The 18883-nt window shown below is 47.1% G+C and overlaps 1 protein-coding gene across 2 annotated transcripts in view; it reads right to left on the bottom strand.

Moving 5' to 3' along the window:
- Nucleotides 1-425: 425 nt before the first annotated feature.
- Nucleotides 426-18883, bottom strand: part of LOC137521475 (G protein-activated inward rectifier potassium channel 4-like) — a 117591-nt gene continuing 99133 nt past the window's right edge. For both annotated transcript variants that reach the window (XM_068240788.1, XM_068240789.1), the window contains one exon: nt 426-3376. In XM_068240788.1, coding sequence (XP_068096889.1) covers nt 3018-3376 — 359 coding nt within the window. In that variant the 3' untranslated portion in view covers nt 426-3017. The remainder of the gene's footprint in view (nt 3377-18883) is intronic.

Here is an 18883-nt window from a genome sequence, read left to right on the forward strand (position 1 = left end):
GGCCCTAGTGTGCATTCAGAATAGCACCAAAAATAATCAGCTAGCCACAGTTCTTTGGGCAGAAAGGCTTTGTTGATGAGGGAGGTTCAAAGAAAATGACCAGAATAGTCTGAGCTGACAGAAAGGCTAGGCTAAATGAGGTAAGGTTCGGGTTCTACTCTGTCAGCCAAAAACAAAAAGCTGAGGCTGCAGTGAGCATGGCCTCACCAAGACTGGAAGTTAAAGAATGAAAAACATTTACCCAGATTTAATGAATCCTTATTTCCCTTAAAGCCCTCAAAACTCAGCTCTTTAAATGACCTTCTCCCCACCGCACCTTAACTCTCTCAGTAGAGCACCTCTTCCACAGCCCTGCCTAGTGTGTCCCTTCCCCATCCCCTTTAGATTGTAAGCCTTTGGCAGGGTCTCCCACCCCCCACCCCTTAGTGTGTCCTTCTTGATCTTGCAACCCAACCAATGGCACCCTTCCCATGGACTAACTCGAACTTCAATTGCTGGGTGTCTGTAAAAGTGCATGATCATGTATCTTATACCTTGTTTAAAGAGGAGCTGTTAGGTATAAGGCCTCAGAGAAAAAAAAACACATATATCAGTAGCTAAAGATTGGCTGTACTTACATTACATATGCATTTCACTGTCCACGTTTGGATTTCACAGAATTGTTATATAGTATTTGCAGAGAATGGTGCTCCTGACAGCTCATGGCAGGTTCCATGTTTGTCTGTCTCCTATGAAGCCAAATGTGTTGTCATGTCCTGCCTGCTTCCTGATGATTCCACTCAGAAAGAATACAACACTACTGTGCAATGAATATTAATTAGCCATGTGGCTAGGAACAATAGCGGACTCATGCAGTATACTCTGCCCGGAGATTTTTCAGTGCTGGCTGTTGTAACATGAGACTGTAACTTCTCACTAGCAGCCGAGGGGAGGACCCAAGCAGCCCCAGAATGCTTTGCAGTATGCTATGCGGCCTGTCGTCCTTTTAAGAGCTTGGGAATACAGAGCCTTGCTGTCAGCACACATCAAAAGTAAGAGAGATTTTTAACTTCAGTATTGCCTTTTTGGCTTCCTTCTAAACTGTTTAACACAGGAGAATAGAGGTTTAAATTAGCTTTTGCAGCCTGACAGTTACTCTTTAAGTGTATAACCTTGTGCTATGTTGTATAACTGTGTGGTTACTGTGGTTACTCTATTTTTCTTTAACCTACGCTCATAGTTTTAGTAAAGGAGATTTGCGTGTTAGGATAACTTTTTACTCATCCCTGGTTCGTATCACACATGCATGCCACAAACAGTACTCTTTTTGTGGATGATGCTGGTCACTTAAAACTTTGATGATTTTAGATTGAATTGTTTCTGTAGTTCCTGACATAAAATATACAATAAAAGAAATGTATGTGGCCCAGGTCCCTGGTGCTGGCTGTCATCTCTGGAATAATGACTATAGGGGCACGGCAGCGGTGGCGAGACAGAAGAGGTCAGACTGAGATAAGCTATCACAGTATAGGTCCACTTTGCAAGTACAATTTAAAGTACAGTTTAAAGAGACACTGAAGCGGAAAAAAAAATATGATATAATGAATTGGTTGTGTAGTAGGGATAATTACTAGAATATTAGTAGCAAAAAAATTATTCTCATACTTTTATTTTCAGTTATACAGATTTTTTTATAACATTGCATCATTCTCTAATATTTGCAGTTTACACACTACTCAGCATTCTAAATGTTTTTTACAGAACAGGCAGTGAACTTTTGACCTGTCCTGAACTGTTCTCTGCAAAAGAAAAAAACAATACAGTTAAGATAACAGCCTTCAGAACACAGAGCTCTCTGCGACTTTGAAAGTCGTGGAGCTCAATGGCAATTTGCATAGATAACAACTGGAGTTTCTTAACTCTTGCTGTACTGGAAACAACATTAGACTTATGTATCTGCTCCTAATGCTTTATTTCTTAGCTGTACTACACATACAAATCATTATATCATAATTTTTTCCGCTTCAGTGTCGCTTTAAGGTTTTATTTAAAGGACAACTGAAGAGAGAGGGATATGGAGGCTGCCATATTTACTTCCATTCAAGCAATACGAAGATGACCGTGAACAAGCAGGCAGATTACTTGTTTCACTGAAATATGACTGAATTTGCTTCATGTGTGTTTCAGGTGTGTGATTCAGGGGCTGCCAGGCAACTGGTATTGTTTAAAAGGCAGCCTTCATATGCTTCTCTCTTCAGGTATACTTCAAGTATCTGCTTTTAGTTGGCCAAAGTTTGCAACCCTTGCCTGTTTCATTTGAGATTATGACAAGGGGTGCTGAATAGTCATGTATTTTTTTATGGTCACATGCAGACAACCACAGCAAAAACGTGTCTTTAACAAGCCTGTATCAAAACAAAACAAAAACTGTGGGTGATGAAAATAATTGTTTGTTTGGTGTATCGTCTAACTTTTTAGCAATTTCATTTTATTCTGATATGGCCCTGCTGATCCCTAACCATAGACACTTTAAAATACCCAGGTTTTTGGATGACATATATTCTCTCTCCTCTGTCCTCAAACCTTAGTGAATAAATGACACAGAGTGCTGAACATAATCATTGTTAAGCATCTCTTCATTTTCCTTGATATTAAGAAACTTTTTTATTGCGACATATAAATAAGGTTTATTGCAATACATACTTCAAAAAAGATGTATAGGAGATAAAATGGAGATAAAATGGCAGACGTGATATGAAAAGGCATGAATAAATAATCTGCTGGTATGGGCTATAAATATAGCTATGAATAAGAGATGGTCAGCGACTTGTGACATAAATGAGAGCAAGGAAAGATGCTTAAGAGTTTGCATAATTCTGTTGCAATAAAAGACACTTGAATACAATTAGAATGAGAGTTTTTGACTTATACAAAATTTTAGTTGTGATGATTGACGCATGTTCACTTCTTCAGGAGTTTGAATTTTCTCCCTGTTGTGAATCGTTAAACATTGGCAACTAAGGACAAGGAGTATTCTATCACACGTCCAGATCATTGCTTTGAGTTTCTCGAGGATTTTCTAGGAGGGCAGCGATATATATCCCATCACGTTGGTCCTGAGGAGTGTCCTCAGATTCCATGCTTGGGTCCTCAGGAACCGTCTGAAACATGTTATTGTCCCAGTAGAGACTGAGGGTTGACCGGTCATTTTGCTCACTTTCTTTGAGTTCATGCATCTCCTTTGCACTTGCCCAGGGTGTCTGGACATCGAATGTCTTGTCAAAGTGAGAGTAGTCAACACGGAATGCTCCTTTCTCGAGTGTCATGCAAGGCTCAAACCGGTGACCCCATAATATTTCATCCTCTGTATAGGAAGTCTTGGCTTGGCATGTCATACCTGTATGCAATCACAAATTGACATAGTTTACTTTAAGAAACATTGCTAAATAATGAATAGATATGTTCTAATGCATTAAAATCAATCAAAAGTTTATTATAATTCCATAAATGTTATAATATAAAGTGATGCTGAAGCAAAAAAAACATTCAGATACTCACATATAGAGGGAAGGCTCTGGATCTCATAGATCCTTCCCGGTCCTCTCTTGGTGTGCTTTCTCTAGTGCTGTCCTGTTGTAGGTATTTGACCAACTGGTCAAATGCACCTTCAGAAAATCCAGGAAGGCTTCAGAAGCACTGTGTCCCTGAGTGTTTCTGAAGATGGACGGCTTCATACTCACATGCATGAGTGCACAATACAGAGCTGCCCGTCTTTGGACACATGTGCTACCGGAGCCTTCAGAATGTTTCCAGAGGTGAATAAAGGGGGACAGTGCTGGAACGAGGACAACAAGATAAGCCTGGGAAGGCTCTATGAGATCCAGAACCTTTCCATTCCATAGGTAAGTATCTGATTTTTTTTATTTTTTCTTTGCTTTAGTATTGCTTTAAAGCCCAGCTTCTAATACTTTGTTCTTTGCCACAGCACACACTTTTTGCAGTGTTGTACAGTTTTCTTTTGTATATAGATGACATGGTCATGTACAATATAGAAGTCTGCTCATTGCAACACTAGAGTCACAGACTGAAATATTAATCAGGACATTATTTTACTTTATGTTCTTCCTATATTTGTTTTGGTTTTCTCCCTCATCTCAGAAACATAGAAAAATGGTGCTATATGGTTTTATATATACTTAGTGTTGTGCTTTTAAGCACTTTTCAGGTACCCCTTTACACAAAATCCTGTAAATGTGTTCATCAACTGCAAGCTGATAAAGCGAAAGACTCCAATTGACCCTTAAGGTGTGTACTTGACTCTTAAGGTGTGTACTCATGATGCTTCTATGATTCTGGCATACTGTCGGAATGGAGGGTGCAGGAGAGACAACATCGTTGTGCACGGTGGAGTTACATCAAGTGGGAAAGTTAAAGGGAACCCGAAGTGAGAGGGATAAGGAGGCTGACATATTTATTTAATTTTAAACCATACATGTTGCCTGGCAGTCCTGGTAGTCCTCTGCCTCAAATACTTTTAGCCATAGACCGTGAACAAGCATACGTATCAGATGTTGCTGACAAAAATCTGACAAGGAAGCTATATACTTGTTTACGGTGTGTGACTCAGACACTACTGCAGCCACGTAGATCAGCAGGACTGCCAGGAAACTGGTATTGTTTAAAAAGAGATAAGTATGGCAGCCTGCAAATACCTCTTGCTTTAGGTTCCCTTTAACCTCCTTAGCAGTATGGACGAGCTCAGCTCGTCCATTACCACCGGAGGGCGCCGCTCAGGCCCCGCTGGGCCGATTTTCTTCATTTTTTTTTTCAAACACGCAGCAAGCGCTTTGCTTGCTGCGCGTCTACTGTGATCGCCGTCGCCCTCCGCCGATGCGCCCCTACGTGCCGCGATAGAGGCCCCCCCTGCGCAGCCTGGCCAATCAGTGCCAGGCAGCGCTGCGGGGTGGATCGGAACTCCGGATGACGTCACGACAGGGGAAGCCCTAAAGGAAATCCCGTTCAGAACGGGATTTCCTTATATGCAAGTGCGCCGGCGGCGATCGGAGGGGTGGGAGGGATAGTGCAGGGAGGGGGGCATCATGTAGCTAACCTAGCGCTAGCTACATGAAGGGGATAAAATGGGGATAAAAAAAAAACACTGCTGCGCATCCACCCTGGCGATCTTAATAGAATGCCAGGGTGGTTAAGGAGGGAAACAAGGTGCTTAGAGGTTTCTATTGTTAAAAAAAAAAAAGATATATTTAAATTAGTTCAGGAAACACCTGTACTTACGTTAGATTATGGGCCAAGACCTCTACGAGTGGCTGCCTTGTCTAGGTTCTATCTAGCATGTGCATAAGGCTTTTCTAATACTGTTCAATGAAAAAACATCCTCTTCATGTATGTCATTGCAAGATGGAAACGGTCACAATTTACTTCAGCACAAATGCACCTCCAATATGCTGTATCTGCAATGAAGCTCACCCCCCGGAGTACACCATCAAACTGACACCATTACCAAAGACATCATCATCAATTCGGGTTTCTCGGTCAGCCGTGCACGTGGCATTTGCATTAAAGAGAAACTCCAACCAAAAATTTAACTTTATCCCAATCAGTAGCTGATACCCCCTTTTACATGAGAAATCTATTGCTTTCCACAAACAGACCATCAGGGGGCGCTGTATGACTGATATTGTGGTGAAACCCCTCTCACAAGAAGCTCTGAGGACCACTGTACTTTTGACAGTTTGCCACAATGTAACAAGGTTCACAGACAGTAAATAGCTGTTTACAGCTGTCTCCAACGGCCAAAACAGCTAGCAGCAGCTACATAACCTGCCCACAGTAAAAATGTCACCATGTAATAAATGTCAGAATGTAAATCGGGGAGAGGAAAGATTTTACAATGGGCAAACACTGACTAAATCATTTATACATAATTATTGTAAAAATGAAGCCCTTTTTTTTATTACACTATTTTCACTGGAGTTCCTCTTTAACAACAGATCGCATACTCTCCAACATTTGCTGTTTTGCAGCTTTCTGACTCCCTAACTCCGTTATTTATTAGAATGCATCACAATGCATCATTGGGATGCAGAAGTGGCAGGTAAATGCGCTTCACAAGAAAATTGCTGAGACTCAGAAATATTGGCTTCAAAAGTGCTGTGAAATGCAAAATTGTTCTCAAAGTTCATAATATGTAGGATGCATAAGGGTTTGGGCAAGCTGGAAAACCATACATGACCATTGTTATTACGAGAGTTTGCTCCTGTTATCATCTTCCCACTTCTCTTCTATCTAGCGAAGAAGGCGATGTTCACCAGACAGCCAAAAGGCATATTTGTACAGGAAATGGCGCCTCGAGCAATCAACAATGATCTTTTCAGATGATCATTGTTGAAAGTGTATATTGTACATCTGCGAATATAAATCGACCTCGTGTATAAGTCGACTCCAATATTTGGACCTCTTAAGCTGGAATTTTTTATTGACTCCAGTATAAGTCTACCTAGCCAAGTCAATGACTGCTCTGGGCGACCAAGAAGGGTAATGACTGAACTGCATACAGTATTGCAGCCATTAACCCCTCCTGTCCCTTAAAGGGACTCCGACCAGTAACTACAATCAAAACTTGAACTTACCTAGGGCTTTCTCCAGCCCACCGTAGGTCGGGAGGTCCCTCGGCGTCCTTCTGGCTCTTCCCCCAGGCCCTGCTCAGAAATGGCTCCCGGCGACACTGGGCCTGAGTGTCGGGCTCCTCCTTCCGCAAAGATTATGTCAGTCGTCACTATGCCGGCCGCTTTGCGCCATCACGGTGGCCGGCGTGACAGTATGGCGCATGCATGGTTAAAACTCGCATGCGCAGTACTGTCACGCCGGCCACCGTGATGACGCGAGGCGGCCGGCGTGCTGATGACTGACGTCATCTTTGCAGAAGAAGGAGCCCAACACTCGGGCCCAGTGTCGCTGGGCGCCACCGGGGCCATTTCTAAGAAGGGCCTGGGAGAAGAGCCAGAAGGACGCTGAGGTACCTCCTGACCTACGGTGAGCTGGAGAATGCCCCAGGTAAGTTCAGATTTTGATTGTGGTTACTGCTCGGAGTCCCTTTAAGTGCAGCCAATAACTCCTCCAGGTCTGCAAGAACAGCAATTATTCACCCCCCTTCCTGCAGCCCAGTATCTTTCCCCTGCCCCTTTTTCTTGTTAATTGTTGTGGCCAGGACTTTCAGACCTGTGTTTTTTGGGGGAATTTCCTTTATCAAGAGTGTCATTTCCCACTGGGTAAATTGCTGCACATGGGAATGTCACTAATAGTACACACATTGCTCAGTGTTGCTCATGACTCATGCATAAGTCGACCCCTATACTTTTATTTAGGGAGTCAGCCCTACATTTCTAAACTTATAGTCGAGTATATTTGGTACTTTTCTTGAAAGGGAGAAGTGTTCTTTTAAATTTTTGTGCCTAAGGTCAGGTATGCTTTTAACTAGTGATGCTCGGATACCCCTTTTTATTATTCGAGTTTGGTCGAATTCGAATAGTAAATTATTCGAATTCAGTCGAATATTCGAGTCGAATATTTTTTACTATTCGATTCGACCTCGGACTTCGAGCTCACTATTCGAGTCGGTATTCGAGTTCATTATTCGAGCTGACTATTCGAATTGGCCTTAAATAGCTTCCAACACTTGTTTTGAGGGTGAATGATGCAAGAAACATCTTTTTTTCCAAGTAACAACAGCAAGTGATTATGTGGGGATGTTCCTTTAAAAAAAAAAAAGGTGGAAAGAGAAGTTGTGTCCAGAATTTTGTTCAGTACTGTATATACTTCTTCTTCTTCTTCTTCTTCTTTTTTATCTACTATATCTTCTTCTTCTTCTTCTATATCTTCTTCTTCTATATCTTCTTCTATATCTTCTTCTTCTTCTATATTTTCTTCTTCTTCATCTTCTTCTTCTTCATCTTCTTCATCATCATCTTCTTCTTCATCTTCTTCTTCATCTTCTTCATCTTCTTCTTCTTCATCTTCTTTTTCTTCTTCTTCATCTTCTTCTTCTTCATCTTCTTCTTCTTCATCTTCTTCATCTTCTTCTTCTTCATCTTCTTCTTCATCTTCTTCTTCTTCTTCTTCATCTTCTTCATCTTCTTCTTCTTCTTCATCTTCTTCATCTTCTTCTTCTTCATCTTCTTCTCCTTCTCCTTCTTCTTCTTCTTCTTCTTCTTCTTCTTCTTCTTCTTCTTCTTCTTCTTCTTCTCCTTCTTTTTCTATATCGTCTTCTTCTTCTTCACTTATTTCTCTTTTATATTTTTTTTTAAAGAAATGCAGCTATTTTTGAGCGTTATAAATAGCTGGTGGCGCACGCATGTTGGAAGCGCCATTGTATGTGCTACCTAGCAGTGGAAACACACAGACAGCAGGAGGTAAATTCAGCAGCAGCAGCAGGAGGAGGCAGCAGGCAGTCAATGAGGCAGGCAGCGAGACATAATAGGCTGTGTGGTACCTAGCGGTGGTACCAGGCCGTAAATACACAGCATGAGGTTCCAGACAGCGGTCGTGAAGCCCACATCATGTCCAATACACAACTGGGACAACACAGTTTTCAACCCGGACACCTCTAAAAATAATATCACACAGTATTAATAAAAAGTATATATAATTTTTTTGTTTTTTTAAAGAAATGCAGCTATTTTTGAGCGTAACAAATAGCTGGTGGCGCACGCATGTTCAAAGCGCCATTGTATGTGCTCCCTGGCAGTGGAAACACACAGACAGCAGGAGGTAAATTCAGCAGCAGGAGGAGGAGGATGAGTGTGTGGCAGCAGGCAGTCAATGAGGCAGGCAGCGTGACATAATAGCCCTGGTACCTAGCGGTGATACCAGGGCGTAAATAAACACAACAGGAGGTCCCAGACAGCGGTCGTGCAGCCCACATTGTGTCCAATACACAACTGGGACAACACAGTTTTCAACCCGGGCACCTCAGAAAAATTAAACCTTTTTTTTTTTATGTTTTTTTGGTTTTGTTTGTAAAACAAATTACACAGATATATAGCTATTGTTTGACGTAATAGCTGGTGGCATAGTGGCAGCAGAAGGTAAATCTGTGTACCATGGCGTTGGGAAACACAGACAGACAGCAGCAGCAGCAGGAGGAATGGAGGAGTAATTATGTGAGCAGCTATTGCTTGACGTAATAGCTGGTGGCAGCAGAAGGTAATTCTGTGTACCCTGGCAGTGGGAAACACAGACAGACAGCAGCAGCAGGAGGAATGGAGGAGTATTGTGAGTGTGGCAGCAGGCAGGCAGCGTGACATAATAGCCCTGGTACCTAGCGGTGATACCAGGGCGTAAATAAACACAACAGGAGGTCCCAGACAGCGGTCGTGCAGCCCACATTGTGTCCAATACACAACTGGGACAACACAGTTTTCAACCCTGGCACCTCAGAAAAATTAAACCTTTTTTTTTTATGGTTTTTTGGTTTTGTTTGTAAAACAAATTACACAGATATATAGCTATTGTTTGACGTAATAGCTGGTGGCAGAGTGGCAGCAGAAGGTAAATCTGTGTACCCTGACAGTGGGAAACACAGACAGACAGCAGAAGGGCAGTACACAGCAGCCCACTGTAGGTGTAAAATGTGTGGCTGCAGGCGAAGTAATAGTCAAAGTGAACCAGGCTGGCTTAGTGAGCAGGAGCCAGGAGGTGGTAAAGGGTGGTAAGGCACATTAACGATGGTTCTTCAGTTCATGTCCCCCTCTCGCCGACAAGAGGGGCCAGGAACTCGCCTTCCACCCACGCCTGGTTCATCTTGAGAAACGTCAGTCTGTCCACAGACTTGTGAGACAGACGTGAGCGTTTCTCGGGGACCACGCCACCAGCTGCACTGAAGCAGTGCTCGGACAGCACGCTGGAAGGGGGACAGGACAGCACTTCCAGGGCGTACTGCGCCAGCTCGCTCCAGATCTCCAGGCGCTTGACCCAATACTCCATGGGATCAACAGGGGCATCGCTGTCAAGCCCGCTGTAGGACCCCATGTAGTCAGCCACCATTCGGGTCAGGCGCTGGCTGTGACCGGAGGAGGATGCTGCTGCATGCACCTCCTCTCTAGTCACTGCTGCCGGAGCCTCTACAGTCCTGTAGAGCTCGTTGCTGAGAGACAGCAGGTCTGTGGGGCGCTTGCTGCTGGATGCAGGCACCTGCTGCTGCCTCTGTGCTGGCTGGACAGTGGGGGTGGAAGGCTGGGGGAAGGCTTCCTCCAAGCGCTCAACAAGGGCCTGCTGCAAGCTCCTTATTTGTTGCGCTGGGTCTCCTCCTGCAGGCGGCAGGAACTGGCTCAACTTCCCCTTGAGGCGTGGGTCCAACATCATGCTGATCCAGATCTCCTCCCTCTGCTTCATCTGGATCACTCTGGGGTCCCTGCGCAGGCACGCCAGCATGTGCGCTGCCATTGGGAAGAGGCGGGCCACGTGTGCTGGCACATCGATGGCAGTGCTGCTGTCCTCATCCTCCTCCTCTGCCGCCTCATCCTCTCTCCACCCCCGCACCAACTCAGCTGTGCTGTGCTGATCCCCCTCATCAGCAGCAAGGTCAGGGACCTCCACAAAGTCCTCCTCCTCCTCCCCCTCAGAGGTGGACTGTGCAGCTGCTTGCCGCTCCTGCTGGTCCAAGGCTGCCGCTCCCTGTTCCAGCAAAGCATCGAGGGCCCTGTTCAGCAGACAAACCAGGGGCACCCACTCGCAGACCATAGCATGGTCCCTGCTCACCATGTTAGTGGCCTGCAGAAAGGGAGCCAGCACTAAGCACACCTGCTGCATGTGCCTCCAGTCATCATCGGGGACGATGGACGGGATGTTGCTGGTCTTGTCCCTTCTCTGAGCGGCGGAAACAGTGGCCAGGGCAAGGTACTGGTTGACAGCGTGCTTCTGTTCAACCAGACGCTCCAACATCGCCAGGGTGGAGTTCCAGCGAGTCGGAACGTCAAGGATCAGCCGATGGCGTGGCAGCTCCAGCTCCTTTTGCACGTCTTCCAGGCTCGCACAGGCTGCAGCCGAGCGCCGGAAGTGACGCACAACGTTCCTTGCCGTTTCCAGCAGTTCGCCCATCCCCTGGTAGGTGCGCAAGAACTTCTGCACCACCAGGTTCAGCACGTGGGCAAGACAGGGGATGTGGGTCAGGTTTCCCCTGTCTATTGCGGCAACCAGATTGGCCCCATTGTCGGCCACCACCTCTCCGACTCTGAGGCCTCTGGGGGTCAGCCAAATCCTCTCCTGCTCCTGGAGTTTGGCCAACACATGGGTTGCCGTCAGCTTGGTCTTCCCAAGGCTGACCAAGTGCAGCAGCGCTTGGCAGTGGCGGGCCTTCACGCTGCTGCTGAGGCGGGGGGTTTGGCCAGGTGTGCCGGAGGATGGCAGAGGATCGGAGGAACCTGCTGCAGTTCCCCTGACCCTGCGGGGTGGCACCACCCACTGTGTTGCTGCTGCTGCTGTGCCCGCTGCTGCTCTCCCATCCTCACCCCCTTCCACCAAGCTGACCCAGTGGACAGTGAAGGACAGGTAGCGGCCTGTCCCGAAGCGGCTGCTCCAGGAGTCCATGGTGACGTGGACCCTTTCACCAACCGCGTGCTCCAGCCCTCGCTCCACATTGGCCATCACAAAGCGGTGCAGTGCAGGAATGGCCTTGCGGACGAAGAAGTGTCTGCTGGGGAGCTGCCAGTCTGGGGCTGCACAAGCAAGCAGCGCACGCATGTCGCTCCCCTCCTGCACGAGCGTGTACGGCAGGAGTTGGGAGCACATGGCCCGTGCCAGCAAGCCGTTCAGCTGCCGCACGCGACGGCTGCTGGGAGGCAGAGCCCTAACCACCCCCTGGAAGGACTCGCTCAAAAGGCTCTGGCGTGGCCTTTTGCTGGCACGGGAATCAGCGGACACAGCAGAGGAGGCCACTGAGGACTGGCTGCCAGAACAGGCCTCAGTGTCGGCGGCAGGAGTTGCAGAGGGGGGAGGAGCAGTGCGTTTCCGCACTCCTGCTGGTGCTGCTGGAGGAGCAGGAGGGCGGGTGGCTGCTGTTGCTGCTGCTGCTGCTGCTGAAGGCTGTGCAGTGATGGGTGTGGTGCCACTGCCAGCACCAGATGCCTTCAGCCTCTGGAACTCCTCATGCTGGTGGAAATGTTTCGCAGCAAGTTGGTTGATGAGCGAGCTGGTGCTGAACTTTAAGGGGTCTGCACCTCTGCTCAACTTCCGCTGACAGTGGTTGCAAGTGGCGTACTTGCTGTACACTGTGGGCATGGTGAAAAATCGCCAGATTGGTGACAAAAACAACCCCCTACGGCATGGAACCGCTGCTGCCTGTCTCCCTGTGGTGGTTGGGGGGGGGGGGGCCTTGGGTGCGGCTGGTGGTGGTACTGGCAGATGCTGCTGCTGCTGAGCCTGAGACACCAGCAGGCTGTGGGACCTGCCTACTGCTGCCAATGCTTGCAATGATGCGCCTCCTTGCAAGGCCCACAAGCGCATCCTCCTCCTCCTCCTCAGAGCTGCTGATGACGACATCCCCTGGAGCTGGTGGCACCCAGTCTCTGTCTGTCACCGTGTCATCATCATCCTCCCCCTCCTGAAACATGTCCTGCTGGGATGATGACCCCCCCAAACTCCTCTCCTGATGCATGGATGGGCTGCTTGACTGTCGCCACAGTCTTGCTGTCCAATCCCTCATCCCCCAATGTGCCCATCAGCATCTCCTCCTCAAGATCGCCAACAACAGCAGACAATTTACTCATGATGCCTGGGGTCAAAAGACTGCTGAATGACAGGTCGGCGAGTGACGGTGAACTGGCCTCCTCCCCAGGCCCTGCTGGGCGGCTGCTGCGAACAGGGGTGGTGGTGGTGGTGGTGGTGAGGGTGGAGGCCTCGGATGCAGAGCTGATGGCAGGCTGCTCATCCTCCGTCATCAGTTGCACCACAGTGTCTGCATCCTTTTCCTCAATGGGACGTTTCCGACCCGGCTGGAGGAAAATCGGAGCAGGTGCTACACGCTGCTGCTGCTGTGTCTCTGCAGCGTGAGTTGCAGATGCTCCTGCTGGGCGGCGCCCAAGGCGTCCACGGCCAGTGGCTATAGGAGAAATGTTAGCCACTGACGCTGCTGCTGCTGCTGCTGCTGAACTGTGCATGGTGGGGCGGCCGTGCCCGCGGCTTGCCACAATGCTGCTCCCTCTCCTCCTGATTCCCTTGCTGCCCTTCCCCTTGCCCAAACCGCACTGGCTGCCACTTCCAGACATCTTCGATGTTTTGGGCGTAAACACAAAAGTTTTTTTAAAGGGCGGGTGAAAAGTGGGGTACTTTAATGGAGTGGGTTGGTGGGCTAGGTGACTGAGTGAGTGTCTAGTACAGTAAGTAAGTAGTAACAGTCAGGAAGTACAACTAGAAGTTACAATAATAAGTAGTAATCACAAGGAAATAGAGTGTGTGTACACTACAGACAGTGAGTGCACGCACGCGCAAACGCGCAGGAGCTAGCCTATGAACAGAGACTGAGTGAGTGTCCCTAGTACAGTAAGTAAGTAGTAACAGTCAGGAAGTACAACTAGAAGTTACAATAATAAGTAGTAATCACAAGGAAATAGAGTGTGTGTACACTACAGACAGTGAGTGCACGCACGCGCAAACACGCGCAGGAGCTAGCCTATGAACAGTGACTGAGTGAGTGTCCCTAGTACAGTAAGTAAGTAGTAACAGTCAGGAAGTACAACTAGCAGTTACAATAATCAGTAGTAATCACAAGGAAATAGAGTGTGTGTACACTACAGACAGTGAGTGCACGCACGCGCAAACACGTGCAGGAGCTAGCCTATGAACAGAGACTGAGTGAGTGTCCCTAGTACAGTAAGTAAGTAGTAACAGTCAGGAAGTACAACTAGAAGTTACAATAATAAGTAGTAATCACAAGGAAATAGAGTGTGTGTACACTACAGACAGTGAGTGCACGCACGCACAAACACGCGCAGGAGCTAGCCTATGAACAGAGACTGAGTGAGTGTCCCTAGTACAGTAAGTAAGTAGTAACAGTCAGGAAGTACAACTAGAAGTTACAACAATAAGTAGTAATCACAAGGAAATAGAGTGTGTGTACACTACAGACAGTGAGTGCACGCACGTGCAAACACGCGCAGGAGCTAGCCTATGAACAGTGACTGAGTGAGTGTCCCTAGTACAGTAAGTAAGTAGTAACAGTCAGGAAGTACAACTAGAAGTTACAATAATCAGTAGTAATCACAAGGAAATAGAGTGTGTGTACACTACAGACAGTGAGTGCACGCACGCGCAAACACGCGCAGGAGCTAGCCTATGAACAGTGACTGAGTGAGTGTCCCTAGTACAGTAAGTAAGTAGTAACAGTCAGGAAGTACAACTAGCAGTTACAATAATCAGTAGTAATCACAAGGAAATAGAGTGTGTGTACACTACAGACAGTGAGTGCACGCACGTGCAAACACGCGCAGGAGCTAGCCTATGAACAGTGACTGAGTGAGTGTCCCTAGTACAGTAAGTAAGTAGTAACAGTCAGGAAGTACAACTAGCAGTTACAATAATAAGTAGTAATCACAAGGAAATAGAGTGTGTGTACACAGACAGTGAGTGCACGCACGCGCAAACACGCGCAGGAGCTAGCCTATGAACAGTGACTGAGTGAGTGTCCCTAGTACAGTAAGTAAGTAGTAACAGTCAGGAAGTACAACCAGCAGTTACAATAATAAGTAGTAATCAGAAGGAAATAGAGTGTGTGTACACAGACAGTGAGTGCACGCACACGCAGGAGCTAGCCTATGAACAGTGACAGTGAGTGTCCTAGTACAGTTACAGTATATAACTACAATACAAAATACAATCAATCAGTAGTAAAGGACAGCAGAAATACTGGTATAGATGAGAAATAAACAGAGGACAGGAGAGAACAGCTGCCCACACAGGCAGGCCCTGAGGCCTAAAGCTGTAAGCCTGCAGCAGCTGTCTCTCTCTATGTAACACAAAAGCTACTAACTAAAATACAATGTCTATCTAACTAACAACAATATAGGTGTATATAGGAGGTGTATGTGAGCAAAAACGCTAGGTGATTGACCACAATAAAGCTCTTGCTAAGCCAAAGCACAAAGGAGCAGATCTCTCTCTGTACAAAGTCAGGCAAGGACGGAAAAACCGAACATGGCGGCCGCTATTTTTAGGGTAGGGGCTGGCCAGGGTCCCCCTCAGTGATTGGCTGCCGTCAGAGGGCCTGGGAGCCCTCTGATTGGCTCTAAGGACATCAATCTGGGCTATGACGCTATTCGAGCTCGGTATTCGAGCTCGAATAGCGCTGTTTGCTCAAATAGCGCGAATAGTGAATGAGCTATTCGAGTTTACTCGAATAGCCCATTCGAATACCTGCAGCTATTCGGAGCTCGAATACCGAGCTCGAATAGCTGAAAAAGAGCTTGAATATTCAAGCTACTCGAATATTCGAGCTCTGCTGAGCACCACTGCTTTTAACACTTCACCATTTGTTTTAGTAGATTCCAAAATGATCAGCAAGCCCATATGGTTGTTTTGGTATATATGGACAGTTTAATGGGAACCCGAGGTGAGAGGGATATGGAGGCTAACATTTTTATTTCCTTTTAAATAATGCACATTGCCTGGCTGTCCTGCTGATCCTCTGCCTCTAATACTTTAAGCAATAGTTCCTGAACAAGCATGCAGATCACATATCTATGAAAAATCTGACAAGATTAGCTGCATGCTTGTTCAGGTGTGTGATTTAGACCCTACTGACCAGAAAGCCAGACAACTGGTATTGTTTGAAAGGAAATAAATATGGCAGCCTCCATATGTCTCTCACCTCGGTTCCTTTTAATGCTCGGATGCCAAAGGAAGGCCCATTCCGAGTTATACCCATAGGGTCAAAAAGTCGTATAGGAAAATGGGCTGCTGTGGAAATTTGGGGACATGCTAAAGCCACTATTAGAATATTGGCAACGCTGCTATTAGGTGCTGGATAATTCCAATAATAGAATATCAGTAATTTTACTGATATTCTATTATAGCTTTAACTAACCTTCCTTTCACACTAACCCTCCCTCTGTCTACTCCTAACACTAATCTACTGATATTTAAACCTAACACTAACCTACCCCTACCATCTCCTATTACTAGTCTCCAGCACCTACACACTCACACCCGGTAACTTGCCGCTGTCTATATCCCATGCCTCCGGTGCCATAATTGTCCACTGGACGCCACAATAGCCGAAATTAGTATTGTGGTCTGTGTGCTGTGAGATTCATTTGTACTGAAATTAGCTCAAAATTAGCTACCAAAATCAGCTCAAAATTGTTGCCTTTGTAAATTTGATCTTTAGGCAATTTAGGGACCTGAGATTCACTTACCTGGGGCTTCCTCCAACCCCTGGTTCCCTCACCGCTCCAGAACGGTCTCCCAGGGTTCCCTCTGTAGCAGCTGCCGCCTGCACGAGCACCCAGCCACACGGCCGTGCACCCCAGCCAGGTCGGCTGCAGCTATGGAGGGGACCCCGGGGCACCGGCCTGGAGCAGAGCTGCATCCAGGGACACATAACCTTCCAGGGACTGGAGGAATCCCCAGGTACTTCTCATGTTACTTAAATTGCCTCATGTTTCCTTTATAGCAGATGTCTCAAACTCAATCACGGGAGACAAAATCTACAACACAGCCTAGGTCGCGGGCCAAATTGTTTACTAAGATTTAACATTTATTGAACAATCTCAAAGTGACATAACTATAGTTACTGTGGCTGACCTACCCCTTGGCCTTCTGCTGAGTAGCGCAGTGGAGAAGTTTAATATTTACATCAGGCAATTTAAGGAACATGAGATCTACTTATCTAAGGCTTCCTCCAGCCCCTGGAAGGCTATGTGTCCCTCACCACAGCTCCACTCCAAGCCGGTCTCCCAGGTCCCCTCTGTAGCAGCTGCCAACCTGGCGAGGTCGGCGGCCTCTGCATCTGCACAAGCGCACGGTCGCACTGCTTGCAGTCGTGCTGACAGGGCTCGCGCATGTGCAGAAGGCGGTGACCTAACCTGATCGGCAGGTGCTACAGAGGGGACCCCGGGAGATTGGCTTGGAGCGGAGCAGTATCGAGGGACACATAGCTTTCCAGATCTCATGTTCCTTAAATTTCCTGATGTTTCCTGTAAAGCAGGGGTGTCAAATTAAATTACGGGAGACAAAATCTACAACACAGTCCAGGTCGCGGGCCAAATTGTTTAATAAGATTTTACATTCATTGAACAATCTCAAACAAAGTCACATAACTATAGTAACCATGGCGGGCCTACCCCTTGACCTTCTGCACAGTAGCGCAGTGGAGCAGTTTAATATTTATGTGCTCCAGTACTGCTTGGGGTCTCCTCTGATCTTCCTGACAGCTACATACTCCTTGCTGCATACCTCTAGCTCCTGAGGCATGTTATGTGATCGGGAGAAGGAAGTACGGAAGCACAAAGCATGCAACTTCCAGGAAAATCAGAAAAGACAACAGTCACTGGAGCAGGAGAACATACCACTGCTCCACTGCCCTACTCTGCTTCTGCTATGTGGAGATATATAAGGAAAGAAGGTGTGTAGATGTGTCCCAGTTACCAGGCGTTGGGGGGCTTACATCCAAGTAGGTGGCCCCATACTAATCTCACTTGGTGGGGGGGGGGGGCGTGGATTATTGCTACACTCTGTGTAAACTGTTTAAAAATGTTTCAGTCACAAACACTGTCAACGGTGTGCTCCTTTGGACTGGAAGACAGTGTGCTGTCTTTCTTTTGCTGCTTACAATAATGGACATTGGAAACTTTTGAGGGCCACATAAAATGGCAAAGAGGGCCGCATTTGGCCCGTGGCCTTGTTTTTGACACCCATGCTTTAAAGGAATGCAGCTGTTGTATACAAATGTAGTACAATTTTTGCATTTTTCCAGTTTATACACTTTTTAAAGATGCTATCTGATTACTGTTTTTGATAATAGCTTTTATTTTTTGTTACAATTTGTACATCAGGAAATCTCAAGATTCAAAATACTGTCTATCAACAATATGTATCAACTCACACCAACTTGTAAGTGCAGCAGAAGAAGGATAGAGATGTGTGTACTGCCACTCTCATTGCCCACCACCGCCATTATGTTTTGCACTACAAGTAAGCATAAGTGCTAAACTCACTAATGGGAGCAGCAATAGTGCTAACAATGGGTGGATGTGCAAAAAGCAAGGGTAAAGTTTGGGAAGAAATTAGAGATGTGCTATTTGGCATGTAAATGATTGGGTGAGCTTGAATCAATGTGTGTGACATTTACATAGTTGTAACTAGGTACATTAACATAGTAGCAGCCGCGAGTTGTTAACATCAAGATGGCGCCGTGCTCGGACGCCTCGGCCACAGGGCTCCGTCCTTTTTCTTCTTTCTTTGCCTAACCCCTGAGCTTGCACCCATCCGACCTTCTAAACCCACCTGGGGAAGATGCGGGGGCTTCGGGCGTGCAAAGGCTAGTGGAACGGGAGGTCAGATGCTTTCCAGCCCACGTGTTCTGCTCTGCGCGAGGATGCATCACTGAAGCCGGGGGAGAGCGGGGACATGGCGCCATGCAGCCGAGACATCACTGCAGTGCCCTGCCCACCGCGGGCGTGCTGGTTCTGTCCTGCTCCAGCCAATGGGGTCAGTGGATCGGAGGTTCGGAGCCCGTGCGCTTGCGATGTGGGAGATGTTGCCGCGGATGGAGGGAGCTGGGACGCTCTCCGGGTCTGCCTCGCTGCTTGCTGCAGGGCCGTTGCTCATCCCCACCGACGCTGGTCCGCTCTCCATCGCTGCCGCTGATGGGTGGCACATTGCCGCTGCACGCGGTTCT

This window comes from Hyperolius riggenbachi, chromosome 6, assembly GCF_040937935.1.
Source record: "Hyperolius riggenbachi isolate aHypRig1 chromosome 6, aHypRig1.pri, whole genome shotgun sequence".
Classification (NCBI taxonomy): Eukaryota; Metazoa; Chordata; class Amphibia; order Anura; family Hyperoliidae; genus Hyperolius; species Hyperolius riggenbachi.